A 17,111-nucleotide genomic window follows, 5' to 3' on the forward strand; every position below is an offset into this window, starting at 1 on the left:
CGTAGTGAAAGATACATATCTGTCGATGACTGGTAAAGTCATAATAAAAAAGAAAATTTAAACATTTTTAAAGAGAGTTGGACCTGGAATTAGGAAAGATTTGGATTCAAATCCTGATTCTAATAATTACTGTGTGATCATGGGCAACTCACTTAAGCTAGCTAAATCCCATTTTCCTAATATGTAAAAACAGATATTATAGCCTCTCCAGGTTCCACTGACTCCCAGGATGTTCTCCCAGTCACAGCAGCCTCCTCACCCTGGAAGTTCAGTTCACCCCTAGATTTCTCACCCCAGAAACACATTTCAGTCCCCAGGTCTCTTCCTCCAATTGGCTGTTTCCTCTCAGATCTTCCATTTTAAGGAAACTCCCCAGGCCAGCCCTGCCTTTATTCCTCTCCAGACCTCACTCCTGCCCCTCTGGCCTTTCTCTACCATGTCCCAGTGCACATCTTCCCCCTCGCCACTCCTCTTTTGAGCTTCCCTTTATGTGTTGTCTTCTCCTAGAAGAAGGTAGGCTCCTTGAAGGCAGGCACTGTCTTTCTGCTTGTATTTGTATCCCAGCACTTAGCCCAGTGCCTAGTACGTAGGAAGCCCTGATAAATCCTTCTTGACCTAATTTGGCTACTATTTACCTCTAAGCATTGTTGTGAGGACCAAATGAGGTAATACATCTTTGCAAACTTTAAAGCATTGTATTATATTATAATCATAATTGTCCTCTTCTTGGCTTTACTCAGCATCATGCCGCTATTTCTTTTCCTCACTCCTGCATTACACAGGTCACACATCTGGCATTCAGCTGTCAGGATTGCCCAAAAGCTCTCTTGACAAAGCCTTCTCTCTTAGAGTAGATATTAACACCAAAGAGTAACGGTTTCCCTTTTGGCCAGGAACCCTGAGGGTTTTCCCCTCCTAGTTTGACATTTTTCTTTTTTTGAGTTTTGATTAAAGAGGCCTTCCCTTGATTAACTTCTTAGAGACCTATTCATTGAATGGGTGTCACCTCACTCTAAGTGAGAACCTGAAAAGACCTTAGCCTGAAAGGGCCAGGGTCTCCCATCGCATCCTGAGCCATCTCCAGTCACCCTGGTGTATTCACCAGGCCACTCGACCCAGATGGCTCTGGAGGAGAAAGTGAGGCTGGTGACCTTGCATAGCCCTCCCTCACCCAAATCAAAGTCAACTGCCAGTCATGTCACCATTTCCCGGATGTCACGGTCCTCTTTGAGAATGAAGGACAAACACAACAACAACAAGAAGATATTAGCAAATCTAAACTCCAATTTATATTTGAATTACCCCTTTCTGATTTGACTTGAAGTATTCTCAAAGCCACATCTTTGTTTTTGAGGCGGGGGTGGGGTGGGATTGCCCTGATGCTCACTGTTCTCCATTTTTCTTTGCCTTCTAGTCTCAGAGCTAGATACTGCCCTGGGCTCAGGGAGTCACAGCCACTCTCGCTCTTGAGTCTCTGGGCTTCTGGGGTCTCACCTTGGACCTCACAAAGGCTAGAGCCCGGCTGTTGTTTTCCAGGAAATGCACTCGCATTCGTCCCCGGTTGGGCGGGGGCAGCACCTCCCCAGAGATGAGCTCAAGCAGCTTCAGTAGGTGGGTGCCATCTCCCAGCTCAATGTACATATTCTGGATCTTAATGCCAGCCTGGGAAGTGGGAAGCAGAGAGAGTCAGCCTAGGCTAGCCTTTCTCTCTCTGGCTTCAGGGACTCACAGAGCATCGTGGGCCCTGGGCAGGTTTGTCTGCCTCCTTGTTCCCTTCCCCTCCAATAAACATACACAATGGCAGTGCTGGGATTCCTGTGGGGAGAGGAGGGGGTATAATGGGCATTGGCCCTAAGAGGGCATCCCAAGGGGCAGGATGGATGACACAGGGCTTCAGAGGCTAGGGAGCAGATTTGAAACATGGGTCCTAGGATCACAGATCTAGACCTGAAACAGATCTCTGAAGCCTTCTAGTGCAATTCTGTCATTTTACAGATAGGGAAACTGAGGCACAGGAAAACAAAGTGGATTGCCCAAGGTCAGAAGATAATGTGAGAAATAGGATTCAAATCCAGATCCTTTGACTTGACCACAACCTCCTGCAGATTAAGTGATTTGTTCAAGGTCATACAGCTAGCAAGAAGCAGAAGAGGGGTCCATTGATAAAGATAGACACGGCTGGGGGTGGGGCAGAAATACTTACCCTGCCGTGGTGAAAGATGTTGTTGACCCAATTGGTGAAGGTTTTTTCTTGCATCCTCATGTGTTGTGCCTGCAGTGTACGGACGTGGCCTTGCTCATACTCTGAGTCCATGATGAGCACTATGCTGGGGAGACCCATCACCTGGTGATCTTGGGCAAGGTCACCATCTTACTGCTTCTGCCAAGGGAACTAGAGGGGTCCCTCTTCCCATCTTAGGTGCTAGGGAGGGTGGGGCAGACATATTCACAGGAAAGGGGATCCCATCCTCTTAAAAGAATTCTTTTTAATAAGAAGAAGGTAATTTTCATTTCCTCAAAGCTTTAGGGAAAGGAATCCTCTCTGAAAAGAATCCCTGTAAACTGCAGAAAATGATCATAAAATAAATAAGTCATAGATTTAGAGCTGGAAGGGACCTCAGAGGTCATCTAATCTATAGGTTCTTCACCTAGTCCATGAACTTGGAATTTTTAATATTCTAATAACTGTATTTCGATCTAATTGGTTTCCTCTGTAATCCTAGGTATTTGATTTTGTGCATTTAAAAGCATGATTCTGAGAGGGGATCCACAGGCTTGATTAAGACTGCAAGAGGGTCTATGATCCATGCAACAAAGATTAACCCCCCCATCTAGCCCAGCCCTTTCATTTCACAGATGAGGAAACTGAGGCCTCATTTTATAGATGAGGAAAAGAGATGGGAGAGAGAGGAGTGTGTGGCATTAAGAACTAGAATGGGGATTTATCAGAATACTTTGATCTACTTAGGGGACCCCAGGCCTAGAAGGTCCCAGAGACCCCTTTCATCCCACTCTCATTCAGGCTTTCCCTTGGCCCATGCAGGGTCTCTATGGTATTGGCACCCAGGTCCTGATACCTGACTGTCCTTTTCAGTCCTTTCCCAGCCTGATGCCCACCCTATGGCCACAACAGTTGGTTATAGGTCCCTGGTTTGAGTTGGGATGAGGGGCTGGGTTAGGGATAGAACAGCAGGTCCTCACCTTGTGATGGCTTGGGCAGGAGAAGGGAGAAAGGCCGTCTGAGGAGTTATCTTTCGGCAGATTGGAGAAGCAGCTGGGTAGGGAGGGCAAGCCAAAGCTGAGAGTCCGGGGCTGAAGCCAGGCCATTGTCCCTCCCCTTGAGCCAGACTGGCAGAAAGGCAGGACACAGGCGGCATTGTTCCCCCACCTGCCCATCCCACAGCCAGCAGGAAAAGAGGGTGGCATGAAAATGCTAGAAGGGAATTAGTCACCTCTTTACCTTGCTCCAGGGGCGGATGGCTAAAGGGGGGATGGATTCTGGGCAAAGAGACCCCTAGGAGGTGGCATCAAATGGAAATGCTACCTAATACGACTGGCACTGTCAGCCAGCATAGCATCTTGTGGGGCTCATCTGGGCTCATAGGGATCGAGAGCTAGAAAGGATCTTAGAAGTCAGGCAGCCCACTCCTCTCATTTTGCAAAGGCCTTCAAATTCACTCCAGGTGTGTAATAAGTGAGCTTATCTGACTGTGCTGACAAAAGCCATTAAAGAAGCCAGAGACCAGGGCTCTATCCCGGGATGTTACTAAGGTTCATCAGCATAGGGAACATCTGGCCTGGGTACTCCCTTCAATAACACATTTCTTCACCAACTCCAGGTGTGGAAATTCCCTCCACCAATACAGAGTGCAACCTCAGTAGGTCTATGACTTGGTAGATCAATCCTGGGGGACGGCTTGAGGCTTATTGAGTGACTTGCCCAGGGAGGCTGGATTTGAACTCAGGTTTTTCTGAAGCTAAACCCAGCACTCTAACCAATCCACCTTCCTACCTTAAGATATTATTAAAAAGGGGAAAAAAGCCATGCCTTTATAGAAGTATTCATAGTTGCTTTATTTGTAATTGTGACCCAAGAAGAATCAACCTAAATGTCCAAGGATCAGAGAATGACTGAATACATTTTGGAATGTTAATTATGATGGAATATAATTGCTCTTCCCCCAAAATGACATGAATAGGGAGAATTTGGAAATACTGACATGAAGTGAGACAGAACTCAGAATGCAGATTTTAAACAACCCACACGCTGCCTACATGGAAATAATGAGGACAAAACTTTCTAAGTACACAGATGGAACAGAGACTAGAAGGGGACACAGTTAATGCGCTGTCATTGTTATGATTTTTTAAGAAACATATATTTTTATCAAAATCTATGGGTTGACATACCAATCCATTTTTTTTTAGCAGGCATAGTTCAATTTGTTTATTAAAAACATCTATGTGGTTGCCACAGCAGCTGCCTGGGTCTTCTGGACAGACACTCGAGTGTGAGTCTTCACAAGATGGTCGGTGAATTCCTGATAGGGAGACTTAGTGAACACAGTCTCCTTCCACAGGTCTGGGGTTAGATAGCTGTATGTTTTGGAGATGGCATCAAAGGTAGCTTTAGCAAAGTTGCCCAGAGTGGCAGTACAGCCTCTTGCAGAAGTATAGCAGTCATCAATTCCAGCCATCATCAGGAGTTTCTTAGGCACAGGAGCTGAGACAATGCCAGTACCTCTAGGAGCGGGGATCAGGCGCACCAGAACCGATCCACATCGCCCAGTGACCTTGCAGGGCACTGTGTGAGGCTTGCCAATCTTGTTCCCCCAGTAGCCACGTCTCACAGGAACAATGGACAGCTTGGCCAGAATGATAGTACCACGAATAGCTGTGGCCACTTCCTTGGAGCACTTGACACCCAGACCAACATGGCCATTGTAGTCACCAATGGCCACAAAAGCCTTGAACCTAGTACGTTGTCCAGCTCTAGTTTGTTTCTGGACAGGCATGATCTTCAGAACCTCATCCTTCAAAGAAGATCCCAGGAAGAAATCTATGATCTCAGACTCCTTGATCGGGAGCGAGAAAAGATAGATCTCTTCCAAAGACTTGATCTTCATGTCCTTGACTAGGCGGCCCAGCTTGGTGACAGGAACCCACTCCTTGTCTTCAGCCTTTCCTCCCTGGGCTCCTCGGCCCCCACTGCCGAAGTCACCGCGGAAGCCACCTCGACCTCTGACTCCGGGGCCCCCAGGGCCTCCCGCACCTCCTGCAGCACTGGCGTTGTCCGCCATTTGGTGTTCATTAGAAGTAGCCCGATCCATTTTTTAAAAAATTAATTTTATTTGATTTTTACAAAGATCTTCCTTCCATTTGTACATTTTGATGGAAAGACATGGACTAGAATTGAACAGAATAAGGATCAATTTATCAGTTAATTAAAAAGTGTTTATGAAACACCTACCCTATGCCTCCCAGGGCTGCTAGGTGGCACAGTGGATAGAGCGCCAGGCCTGGAGTCAGGAAGACTCATTTTCCTGAGTTCAAATCTGGCCTCAGATACTTACTGGCTGTGTGACCCTATTTGCCTCAGTTTCCTCATCTGTAAGATGAGCTGGAGAAGGAAATGGCAAACTACTCCAGTATCTCTGCCAAGAAAACCCCAAATGGGGTCATGGAGAGTTGGAAATGACTGAAAAATGTCTGAAATGCCTCCCACTGTGCCGGTCATTGAGATTACAGAGAAAAAAAGGCCTGGAAGGATTACGAGCCATAGCAATGCCCACACATGTTTCAAAGTGTCAAAATATAAATAGCTTAGATTTTATTTTTATATCACTTGTTTGTATTTGTTAAGGTCGTTGCTATGATTATTATCTCTATCTATATCTGTAAAGGACCAGAAGACCCAAAGTCGGAAGTCATAGAATTATAGGCAAATTTCAGATTTGGGAGGGACCTTAGCAATCATTTAGTCTCTAGAGCTTTTGGCAGAGCAGCCAGCCGTTGCTTGAATAATTCCAATTACAGGAAAGCTCACTACTTTGTAAGATTATCTCATTTGTAGACAGAGGTGAGAGGGTCAGTGGTAGAACTGGGGGAAATGGAGTCTAGACAGATAGGGCCACCCCTTCCTTTATCAAAAATGTGATGGAGAAGAGAAAAAATGGACTTGGAGTCAGCAGGCCTGAATTCTGGTCCTGATTCTGCTATTTACTATTTTGTGATCCTAGGACAAGTCTCTTTATATTTCTGGGTCTTAGTTTTCACATCTGTAAGATTAAAGAATTGAACCACTTCTAGGGCTGTATCCCGAAGACATCATACAAATGGGAAAAGGACCCACACGTGCAAAAATATTCATAGCAGCTCTTTTTGTGGTGGCCAAGAACTGGAAATCGAGGGGATGCCCATCAATTGGGGAATGGCTGAACAAGTTGTGGTATATGGATATAATGGAATACTACTGTGCTATGAGAAATGAGGAGCAGGTGGACTTCAGAAAAACCTGGAAAGACTTACATGAACTGATGCTGAGTGAAGTGAGCAGAACCAGGAGAACATTGTACACAGTTACAGCCACATTGTGTGATGACTAACTTTGACAGACTTGACTCTTCTCAGCAATACAAGTTCTAAGACAATTCCAAAAGACTCATGATGGAAAATGCTGTCCACATCCAGAGAAGGAGCTATGGAGTCTGAATGCAGATCAAAGCATACCATGTGCTCTCTTTTTCTCTTTTTTGTTTTGTTTCTTCTTTCCTGTGGTTCCTTCCATTGGTTATAATTCTTCTTTGCAATATGACTAATGTGAAAATATGTTCAATGTGAACGTATATGTAGAGCCTATATTGGAATGCGTGCTGTCTTGGGGAGGGGAGGGGGGAGGAAAGGGAGGGGGAGAAAATTTGGAACTCAAAAGCTTGTGGAACTGAATCTTGTGAACTAAAAATAAATTAATAAATTAAAAATAAAGTCAGATTTAAATTTTTAAAAAAAGGATTAAAGAATTTGATTGGATGCTTCATGGTCCTGAGAGTTTTAGGGACTGTCTCAACAAGATGAAGGAGGATTGTAGGTTATCTGGCTCTGGGTGGGATTGCCTAAGATACTGTGGGATGCCTCTGTACCTCTTAGAAAGGAGTTTTCATTAGAGCTGTTTCCTAAAATCTTCATCAGTCAGAAATTAGGGGCCCTGACAAAACAAAAGTGGCCCCTGTGAAAAGAGAGAGGAGTCACTGGCAGTCCCAAAGACTGCTTAATTCTGCTAGGTGATGAGGTGAAAAGAATCTTGGATTTAAGAGTTTGAATTCTGCTGCAGATACTTACTAATTGACAGTATTATTAGTATTATCTCCATTTTACAGATGAGGAAACTGAGGCTGAATTTAAATGACTTGCCCAGAGTCACACAGCTATCAGGTACCTATCTATTGTGTCACCTAGCAGCTTCTACTGATACTCCTCTGCCCTATGGCTTTAGCAAACCCCAAGCCTTGGCTCCCCTTATCTCTGTCTTTCAGAACTTCCTACTGCCTAGGTGAAAACCCTTTCCCTGGGCATACTCATCTGTATGCCCACCCTCCACTCCCTTTATCTCCTCTGCCCTTTGGAATGTCCTCTTTTCTCCTATTCTATTGTTCATCCTTGACCTCTACATTCCTTCTTCCTTTTACTAACTGAAAATTCTTGAAGAGGACCTGACATCAGGGAAGCAATGCCATGACACGCAAGTGAACTGGATTTAAGTGAGGGAGGGCTGTGCAAAGTCACCAGCCTCACTGTCTCCTCTGGAGCCATCTGGGTCCAGTGGCCAGATATAGATCAGGATGATTGGAGACGGCCCTGGATTCAGTGAGGGGACCTCGGCCTTTTTAAGCTAAGGTCTCTCCCAAGTCTCAGTCTGACTGAGGCAATGCCCAATCAGTGACTAAAGCTAGGTAAGAAAGGAGGCAGAGAATGGCCTCTTTCACCTAATCAAAAAAAAATCTAGGAGGGGCAGACCTTCAGGTTTTCCAGCCAAAACAGAAACAATTTATATTTACATTCACTCTGAGCCAAGCAGGGCCCAAACAATGACCAAGTATAACCAAAAATTAGCTTCCTCCTGAAGGCATCACATGTCTTGCCCCCCTCTCCAAGGCTGGCACTAACCAGTCCTTCCCCCGTGCCTCCTCCTGACAGTGATGCAACAGTGATGCAGCCATGGGCTTCTTCTTATCCATGGCCACTTCCAGAACCTTGCTGTACTCCCATCATCCAAGGGATCATGGGATCATAGCTCTAGAGGTAGAAGGGACCCCCGAGGCCAGCTAGCCCAACCCCATCATTTTACAGATGAGGAAATCGTGGCTCTTGGAGGGCGATTTGTCCAAAGTCATACAGGTGAGTGTCAAATCTTTCTGCTGACTACAGAGCCAGTCCTCCTTCCATTCCGTCATGCAGACAAGTTCACAATTTCATGCCTCCTGATTATATCACCCTGACCAGATCTCCACTGGAACATGCCACTTGGCACCTCAAAATCCACTCATCTTCATAGGCTTCCACTAGAGGCACCCAGGGGCTGGAGCTGATAGAGCTCAGTGCCAAGAGCCAGGAAGAGCTGAGTTCAAATCCAGCCTCATAGACTCACAAGGAGAGGTAAGGAGGCATGAGGGACATTCCAGGTATGGAGGACAGTGTGTAGAAAGGTGTGGAGATAGGAAATAGGGAATATCTATTGAAAATGGGAAATTGGCTGGCATGTGGAATATATGAAGGGGGAGTAATGTTCAGTAAAGCTTGAAAGGCAGCCTGGAGGCCTACAGGATTTTAGAGGGCTTTAAATACCCAAACCAAGGAATTTACTATTGTGTTGCATTTTTTTTCACTCTAATAAGGAATCACTGGAGTTTCTTGAGCAGAAGAGTGACATAGTCAGACCTGTACTTTAGGAATATCAGCTTGGCAGCTGTGTGGAGGCTGTATTAAAGATGAGAAGAGATGAACTGACCTAGGGGGAGGTCATCGCAAAAGTCTGGGCAAGAGACAGTGAAGGCTTAGACTGAAGAATGGCTGAGCAAGTGGGGACAGAGAAGGGAGAAGACCTGCAGTTGATCGGATATGAACTTAGCACAGTGCTTGGCACACAGTAAGCAAGACTGATGAATACCCAAGGACTGACTGAAATGAATGTGATGGAGAGTGGAAAGGGGGTGGGGGTGGGGCTTGGAAGTTTCCAACCCAGAAGACCAGAGGGATGGCTGTGCCATCACCAGGAATAGAGGAGCTGGGAAGAGGTGAGGGCTGGGCTAGAAGCAGGTCTGGTGGTTTGGGGGATGCTGCTATTCCCAAGGCTCTGGAGTTCAGGATCCTGGGCTGTCTGTCCCATCTGTCTTAAGACAGATGGTGGTTAAGGTAGTGGTGATGGTCTGGAGAGGGCACAGTGAGACATCAACTCAGGCTCAGTAAGGAGAGTGTATATATACCTAGACATCTGAATAGAAATCATCAAGGAACTGCCATAATACAAGGTAAAACGGTCAACGAAATAGCCTGCAGTACCTTATTCATTTCCTTGCATGAAGTTGCATTAATAACTATTTTAAAAAACACATTTTGTTTAGAGTTTCAATTAAATTCAATCACACTTGTTATATCTTCTGACATGAAATAAAATCTGAATTGGAAAAAAAATCATCAATGAAGCCATGGAAGTGGACTAGATCGGTAAAGATTCGAGTATAAAGAAGGAAAAGCAAAGCCACCATTGAGGGGGAGAAATTATGGTGGAGAAGAGCCCTACCAACAGGCAGATAGACACAAAAGCCTGGAGAGACAGCACCCTTCACCCAGATGACTGGTCCTGCTTCCAACCCCTACTTTACAGCCATCATCCCATGTGGCCGCTCTGGTGGAGAAGGAGCCAGACATCTCCACCAACTGCTAACTAGCTGCCACACACACGGGGCAGGCAAGCTAGCCTAGCTGAAGCAATGGGGTACCCTGAGAGAGATATAGGAGGCAGCTTGTTCCAGGCACAGACCTGGCATACAACTACCACCTCCTTGACCACGATCTCCCCTCAGACCCTGATGGGACAGCCCAGGATTCTGAACCCACAAGCCTTGGGAATAGCAGTGCTTCCAGCCCAGTGTCCACAGTTACCATGCTGGGAAGCAAGCCCTATGGAGATGCAGCCTGGCCACTGCTTCTGCAGGTGTTACAGCCACATCTTTTAAGACCCCCAAAAGAAAGCTCTTGTCCACAAAGTCCATGGCATGATCAAATGGCTCAGCTTCAGACTGTGGTGGGAAAGACTAAAGATGTGTTAACATCTGTTTTGCTCCTGCACCCTAAGTCCTGTGGGGTTTTTCCATCTCACTTGTGGCTGGTGCCTTCCCTATGAATTGCTTCCCCTGTTAGAGTGGAGCTCTTGGAGAGTAGGGGTTGTGTTACTTCTCTATTTGTATCCCCAGCACTTAGCACAGTGTTTTGTACGTAGTAAGTGCTTAATGATTATTTTATTTGTTCATCTATTCATTCCTACCTCCAGGAATTTCCTGTCTGAACCATTCTTCCTTCACATCTCCACCCTTTGAAATTCTCTTCTTCCAAAGCCCAGCTCAGATGTCATCTCCTAGTCCACAAAGCATCCTGGCAGATGGACTAAACCCAGGCCTCAACAGGCCTCAAATCTGTCAGTGAGTTAGGGGGATGTCTCCCCCAAGTGTGTGAAGACTTCCCCCAGCAGAATGGGCAGATGAGAACAGTTCGTTCCAATGGCCATGAAGACAGCTGTGTGCTGTGGAGCACTTAGAGCTTGGTCAGAGAAAGAAGACGCCAAGGTCATCCACTGCATCCCAGACCATCACCGCTTGCCTTGACTTTTGTCTTGTCACTGGACTTTGAAGACTCTGGAAGAGAGAGTGAGGTTGGCGACTTTGTGCAACTCTGCCTCACTTAAATACAATTCATGGCCAAGCTGAGACAGTGCCATGATGTCATTGGTTCTCTTCAAAAACGAAGGATGAATAGTATTTCTTCCATTTGAAAGCGCCCTCTATTTCTTTCCTTTGCCCTTATTATAAGGTATTTTCTTATCATATATTGCATGTAGGAATAGGGACTAGACCTGTGGTTTCAGTGTTGAAGGGAGCTCACCAAGGAACTTCCTCTACCACTGTAGGCTAGGAACTTCTCTGCAACTCAATAGTCTACGAGACTTGCCTAGAGCACAGAGAGGTTGAGTGATTTGCCCAGGGCTACACAGCCAACCAGTTGGTGTCAGAGGCAGGCCTTGAACCCAGGCAAGCTCTCCAGCCACTATGCAGACTGCCCCTCATTTTTACTGTTATTTTCTCAGTTGCGTTCAACTCTTTGTGACTCCATTTGAGTTTTTCTTGGCAAAGATATTAGAGTGGTTTGCTATTTTCTTCTCCAGCGCATTTTACAGATGAGGAAATTGAGGCAAACAGGGTTAAGTGACTTGCCCAGGGTCACACATCTAGTGAGTGTCTGAGGCCAGATCTGAACTCAAGAAGAGAAGCCTTCCTGACTCCAGGCCCTGCACTCTATCCATTGTACCACCTCGCTGCCCACTTCTCTCACACTCACATACAAATCTTTCCCCACTCCATCGTTGGACTATTTAACTCCTTGAAGTCAAGGTCTACTGCTCTCCATTTTTGTATCTCTGGTGCTGAGGTTAGTGTCTTGCACTTAACAGGCTCATCCAGTATAAGCGCTGGACTCAGGCCAGCACAGAATTACCTTCTCCCCACCCCATCCCACCTACCCTGCCAAAGTTATCTGCTATGGATTACTTAGCAGAATAGCAGCAGTGGGCGTTTAGGAGACTTGTGCGTGCTTACCTGTCTGGTATTGGTCACCGGGATGCGGTGGCCAAGGCTTAGGAGAGTGGCTCCTGGTGGCACACGAAGTCAACGGGTCAGAAAAATTCTCTTACTGGGTGGAATCATATACCATTGATAGGCTAGGACCCCTGGGTCTATGGGGTTCTTAGAAAGCTTGGTGGCTCCCTTCTCAGAAAGTTTTTAAAATAAGTGAAGTATACAGGTTTACAAAAGAAGCCACTTATATTGAAACAGTTATCCAAAAAGGAAGAAAACAGTTCATAGACCATAGGTCAAGAACCTCTTGGCTAGACCCGTTTGGAGCTGGGCAGTCAAAGCCTGTGCTTAATTAAGAAGAGTCAGGGAGAGCTAGCTGATTGGAGGGCTCATCCCTGGCTAGTCTCAGATTTCCAGTATTCAGTCCTTTGCCTTATCTCTGGAAAAATTGTCTTCCAACCCCAAATTGTGGCTGTCCATTACGCCTTGTTAGAGTATTGCCCAATGCTATGAGAAAGACTGGTTAATTTAGGCAGCCAGGTGACTGCCTCAGTGGATAGGGCTCTGGATCTGGAATCAGGAAGATCTGAGTTCAAATCTGGCCTCACTCAACTGCTATGTGACCCGGGACAAGTCATTTAACCTGTCTGCCTCAGTTTCCTCATCTATAAAATGAGGATAATAACTTACCTCCCGGGGCTGTTCTGAGGATAAAATGAAGTAATATTTGTGAAAAGCTTTGTAAACATTAAAGCAGTAGCTGTTACTATTATTAAATTCCTGAGTAGAATGGATAATAGCAGCACTGCATTTGATTTCTATTTATTATGCCCCCTCAACTCCAACTTCTCATTTTACAAGAGTTGAGATGATTTGCCCGAGATCGTATTTGGCGGTAGCAGAGGTTAGATTTGAACCTGGGGCCCCTGACTCCATACTTTCCACTTCAGCACACTCCTTCTCCCTCCCCAGGATCCCGGTGAACTATTGGCAGTCTTGGCCTTTGAACCTTACCATTGTAAATGCATCAAAACTCAAATTAGGGGAAAAGGCTGTATTTTTGTTAAGTTTATTAATCAGCAGTTAAAAAAACACATCATTTCCAGATAATGATTACACAAAAATAGAAGCAAGTTATATATTCTTATAGCATTTGTTAATATACACAGAGGTTATGTTCATGTTTATTTGAATAGACTAAGCATTATCTGGGACAAGAAGAAGGTATTCATCTCACCCACCTATCATGGTGTAAACAAAGAGTCAAATGCCTCTCTCATCATTTAGGAAGTATGTGCTGCCTATGGCCTTGGGCACAGTGAAGAAGGGTAAGGGTGGAAAGGTCAAGGAGGCACATTGTTGGGCAATGAGTCAGAGCCACACACGTGCCTACCCCAAAGGCAGGCAGATTCACACAGAGCACTCTCGGGTGGTGCCCAGAGAGAACTGCTATAGGCACATGAGACAAGGAAAGTAGCATTTGTGTTCTGAGGAAAGAAAAGGCCAACCGAGCACAGAAGTGAGCCAGGTATGAAAAGGATAATCCAGTAGACATGAAATGTCTGTGGTCTTTTTTGGGGGGGAGAGAGGCTTTTGAGGAACAGAAAGAAAAGGAAGCTGTTGTACTTCTGCTATGCTTCTTGTCCCCCAACCCTTTAGTTCATAAAACCAGAAGAAATAAAAGTTTGATCATCTATTGTGGACTCTACAATTCATAGCAGTTAACAGAGCTCAGCTCTTCCTCCTCAGGTTTTATGCTCCCCCAAGAGCAACCTCAGAAGAATTTTAGTCCAGCTTCGTCATTTTGCAGACAAGGAAACTGCAGCCTGGAGAGGCTAAGAAACATTATTGTGTTATAAGAAATGACAAGGAGCAAGGTTTCAGAAAAACCTGGGAAGACCTATATGAACTGATGCAAAGTGAAGTGAGCAGAACCAGGAGAATGTTGTAACACAGTAACAGTAATGTTGTAGCAATGATCAACTGTGAAAGACACTGATCAATATGATGATCCATGACAATTCTAAAGAACTCATGATCAAAAATGCTACCCACCTCCAGAGAGAGAACTTTGAGTACAGATTGAAGCATACGGATTTTTCTTTTCTTTTTCCAATACTGCTAATATAGAAATCTGTTTTGCATGACTTCACATGAATAGTATCAAATTGTTTGTCCTCTCAAAAGGTAGGAGAGAGAATGGATGAAGGGAGAGAATTCAGAACTTAAAATTAAGAAAAATAAATGTTAAACATTTTTCAAAAAAGAAAACACAATAGGAACTTTTAAAAATTGACAAAGCCAGAATTCTTTTCACTGAATCCATCATACTGCCTCTCAACAGTTAGCTGTTTTCCATAAGACAGGTAGGCTGCCTCTGCCTCTTGCTGTCAAGCAACAGCCATCTCAACAGAAGTTAAGAAGCCAGAACTGATGAGATGGGAAAAGACAACTAAGTTAAATGGTTCCCATGTTAAATAGTGAATGCCATCAAGATGGCAGACAAGGTGACTTGGTGAGGCTCAAAGAGAAGGGAAAAGCAGCTGAGTAGCCTTGATACAAGGTACTTGCCTGCAAAAAAGGACCTTGCTGCGAAGTAAGGCAGAAGCAGCATCTTTCCCCCACTGGTCTCTGAATGGAATTGTGTGAAATTTAGGCAAGTGGAATTTTTAAATCTAATATCATATTTCTGGAGTAGCTAGAGGGGAGAGTAGCCTAATTAATAGGAATACTACCCTAGGTTTCTTACTTTGGAAGAGTTTGCAATTTTCCTTAATTCAAGGCAACAGAGGTATATGCCATCGATTCCCTAGAAACTGTTTCTGTATAGGGGCTGGAGTTTTTAAAGTATTTCCATTAAAATCATGGACAAACAGGGCAGTTTTGAATATAAAGAATTTATTATATACTTGAAATGGTGATTAGTATGAAATGGAGATTCATGGTTTCATATGGAGTCTTTTGTATTGTATTTATAGAAATGCTCTTTTTGGGGGGGGAGTTCAGAATCTTAAAAATTTCAATGCAAAGCGGAAAAAACCTCATTTCCATTAAGTAACCCAGGAGGCCATTGAACTAGGCTAGGTAGAGGTTTTCAGGTCCTCACTGGAAACCCCTCTTCATGCACCAAGCTCCACCATACTCCAAAGGCCACCACATTCCTGAGTTTCACTGGCAGCTGTGGACTTGGAGAAGACAGTAGGTGAAACCAAGGAAGGGGCACTGAGAAAGAACCACAGAATCTGAGTTTGAACAACCACATAGTCCAACCTATACCTGAAAGGGATCCCTATTACATAAAGCATCTTGGATAAGCAGCAATCCAGCCTCTGTCTGAAGACCTCCAATGAGGGAGAACCTTCCACCACTCCAGGCAGTCAATTCCACTTCTGGACTGCTCTAATTTTGAGGACATCTTTCCCGAGAGCAAGCCTAAATTTGTCTTTTGGCAACTTCTGCCCATTGCTTCTTGTTCAGCCCTCTGGGCCCAAATAGAACAAGTCTCTACATGATTTATAGGTGCTGGAGACAGGTCTGCTTTTACCTCTCCAATCTAGATCTAAGTTAGAGACTGAGTAACTGGAACAAAGTTCTACTCTAACTTCCTTATGAATGCAAAAGGAATCTGTATAGCCTTTTGGATATAGCTGCAAAGAACTCCAGGCTGGATGCCACTGGCGGCTCCCTAATGCTAAGATGAGAAACTGGCATTTTCCCATCCTCCCCCTAAAAACCATTTGTTCTTCACTCTTTTTCTTCCATCAACCTCTCAATGGGAACAATTTCCTTATGTTGGGCTACTGGAAAAATGGATACATGAGTTTCTTCTGTCTGCTGTTGGTAAGGTCAATGCTGAAGCACAAAAGGGCACAGAGACAGATAAACCATGGTGCTCCGTTTCCTCCTAATGAGGGCCACTCATGACAGATACTACATCTTCAAATCTGAAATCCCTGGGTCCGTGTAGCCTCGTCTTCACTCCAGCCAATCTGGGGCAGTCAGCCTCTATGCTCACCTACATCTTTCTCCCCACTTCCTTCCATCTCTTACTCAGAGAACTTCCGGAAAGGGCCTATCAAGCTACTGCCCTGTGGCAAAGACATTGTTTTTGTGACTCTGATCCTCTCTTCTCTGGCCATCATTCCTTTAGGTGTTATGTTCTCCATTAGAGAAACCTCCTCAGGTAGGTCAACTAGCATTTATTAAGGTCTTACTATGTGCTAAACACTGTGCTAGGTGCTGGGGATTCGAGGAAAGGCAAAAAACAAAAACAAAAACAAAAAACAAACAACCAAAACCCTAAGAAAAACTTAAAATTCTGCATTTTTATCCCTAGCACTGAGTGCAGTGCTTGGCATATTTTCAGTTGTTTCTAGTTGTGTCTGACTCTTCATGACCCCATGGCTTTTCTTGACAAAGATACTGGAGTGATTTGTCATTTCCTTCTTCAGCTCATTTTATGGATGAAGAAACTGAGGCAAACAGGGTTAAGTGACTTGCCCAGGGTCACACAGCTAGTAAGTGTCTGGGGCCAGATTTGACCTCAAGAAGATGAGTCTTCCTGATTCCAGGCCGGACACTCTATCCACTGTGCCACTGAGCTACCCTTAAGTGCCTAATAAATGCTTTTCATTCATTTATATCTGCTACTGGGCTATCACTCAACTATCAATGGTCCAGAAAACATAATGATTCTTTTTGTACAAAATACAAAAAACCTGTGATAGAAAAAAACCCTTGTTTTCAGCCTTGCCATAACCCACAAGTTAATTTTTTTTCCATGAACATATGTAGGATAGAAGGATAGAGTTGGAAAAGGTTTTAGAAATAATTTAGGTCCAGCCTCTGCATTTTACAGATGAAGAAACTGAGCTCCACTGAAGAAATGATGTGTCCAATGTCACAAGTTAGGAAGGTCTTTTCAGAAGTTCTAGGATTCAAACCTTGCTTCCTCTGATCCCAAATCCAGTGTGAAGTTCACTTTACTATGCTGTTTCTATACACATACATACACACACGCATACACAATCTCTGTGTATAAAGTTTATACATGTATGTCCACACATATTCAAGAATATGAAAAAAACCAAGTGTTTTTACACATATGACAACTGAACAGTCAGAGAATAAAAATAAATCTAAACAGAGGATCCAGCAAACTTTAGAGTAAGCTTTTGTACAATTTAATGCCCTTCCCTCTCTGCTCTGTTTTGTTCTTAAGTACAACATTGCTGTGGTCTAAGAACTGGGCCAACGCTCACACAGAAA

The 17,111-nt window shown here is 44.5% G+C and overlaps 2 protein-coding genes across 2 annotated transcripts in view; both read right to left on the reverse strand.

The window, feature by feature from the left end:
• The window catches only part of SPTBN5 (spectrin beta, non-erythrocytic 5), an 84,710-nt gene extending 82,396 nt beyond the window's left edge, over positions 1 to 2,314 (reverse strand). The window contains 2 exon segments of the mRNA XM_036736689.1: positions 1,495 to 1,662; positions 2,204 to 2,314. Of these exon segments, the coding sequence (XP_036592584.1) occupies positions 1,495 to 1,662; positions 2,204 to 2,314 (279 nt within the window).
• Positions 2,315 to 4,414: 2,100 nt separating this feature from the next.
• Positions 4,415 to 5,300, reverse strand: LOC118828745 (40S ribosomal protein S2-like). Its single transcript, XM_036735590.1, has one exon. The coding sequence runs from the start codon at positions 5,298 to 5,300 to the stop codon at positions 4,461 to 4,463; it is 840 nt and encodes a 279-aa protein (XP_036591485.1). The 3' UTR covers positions 4,415 to 4,460.
• Positions 5,301 to 17,111: the final 11,811 nt, after the last annotated feature.

This window comes from Trichosurus vulpecula, chromosome 8 (assembly GCF_011100635.1).
Source record: "Trichosurus vulpecula isolate mTriVul1 chromosome 8, mTriVul1.pri, whole genome shotgun sequence".
NCBI lineage: Eukaryota > Metazoa > Chordata > Mammalia > Diprotodontia > Phalangeridae > Trichosurus > Trichosurus vulpecula.

Excerpts from the sequence above, each read along its gene's own strand:
- LOC118828745 (XM_036735590.1), bottom strand. The coding sequence starts at position 5,300 with ATGGCGGACAACGCCAGTGCTGCAGGAGGTGCGGGAGGCCCTGGGGGC.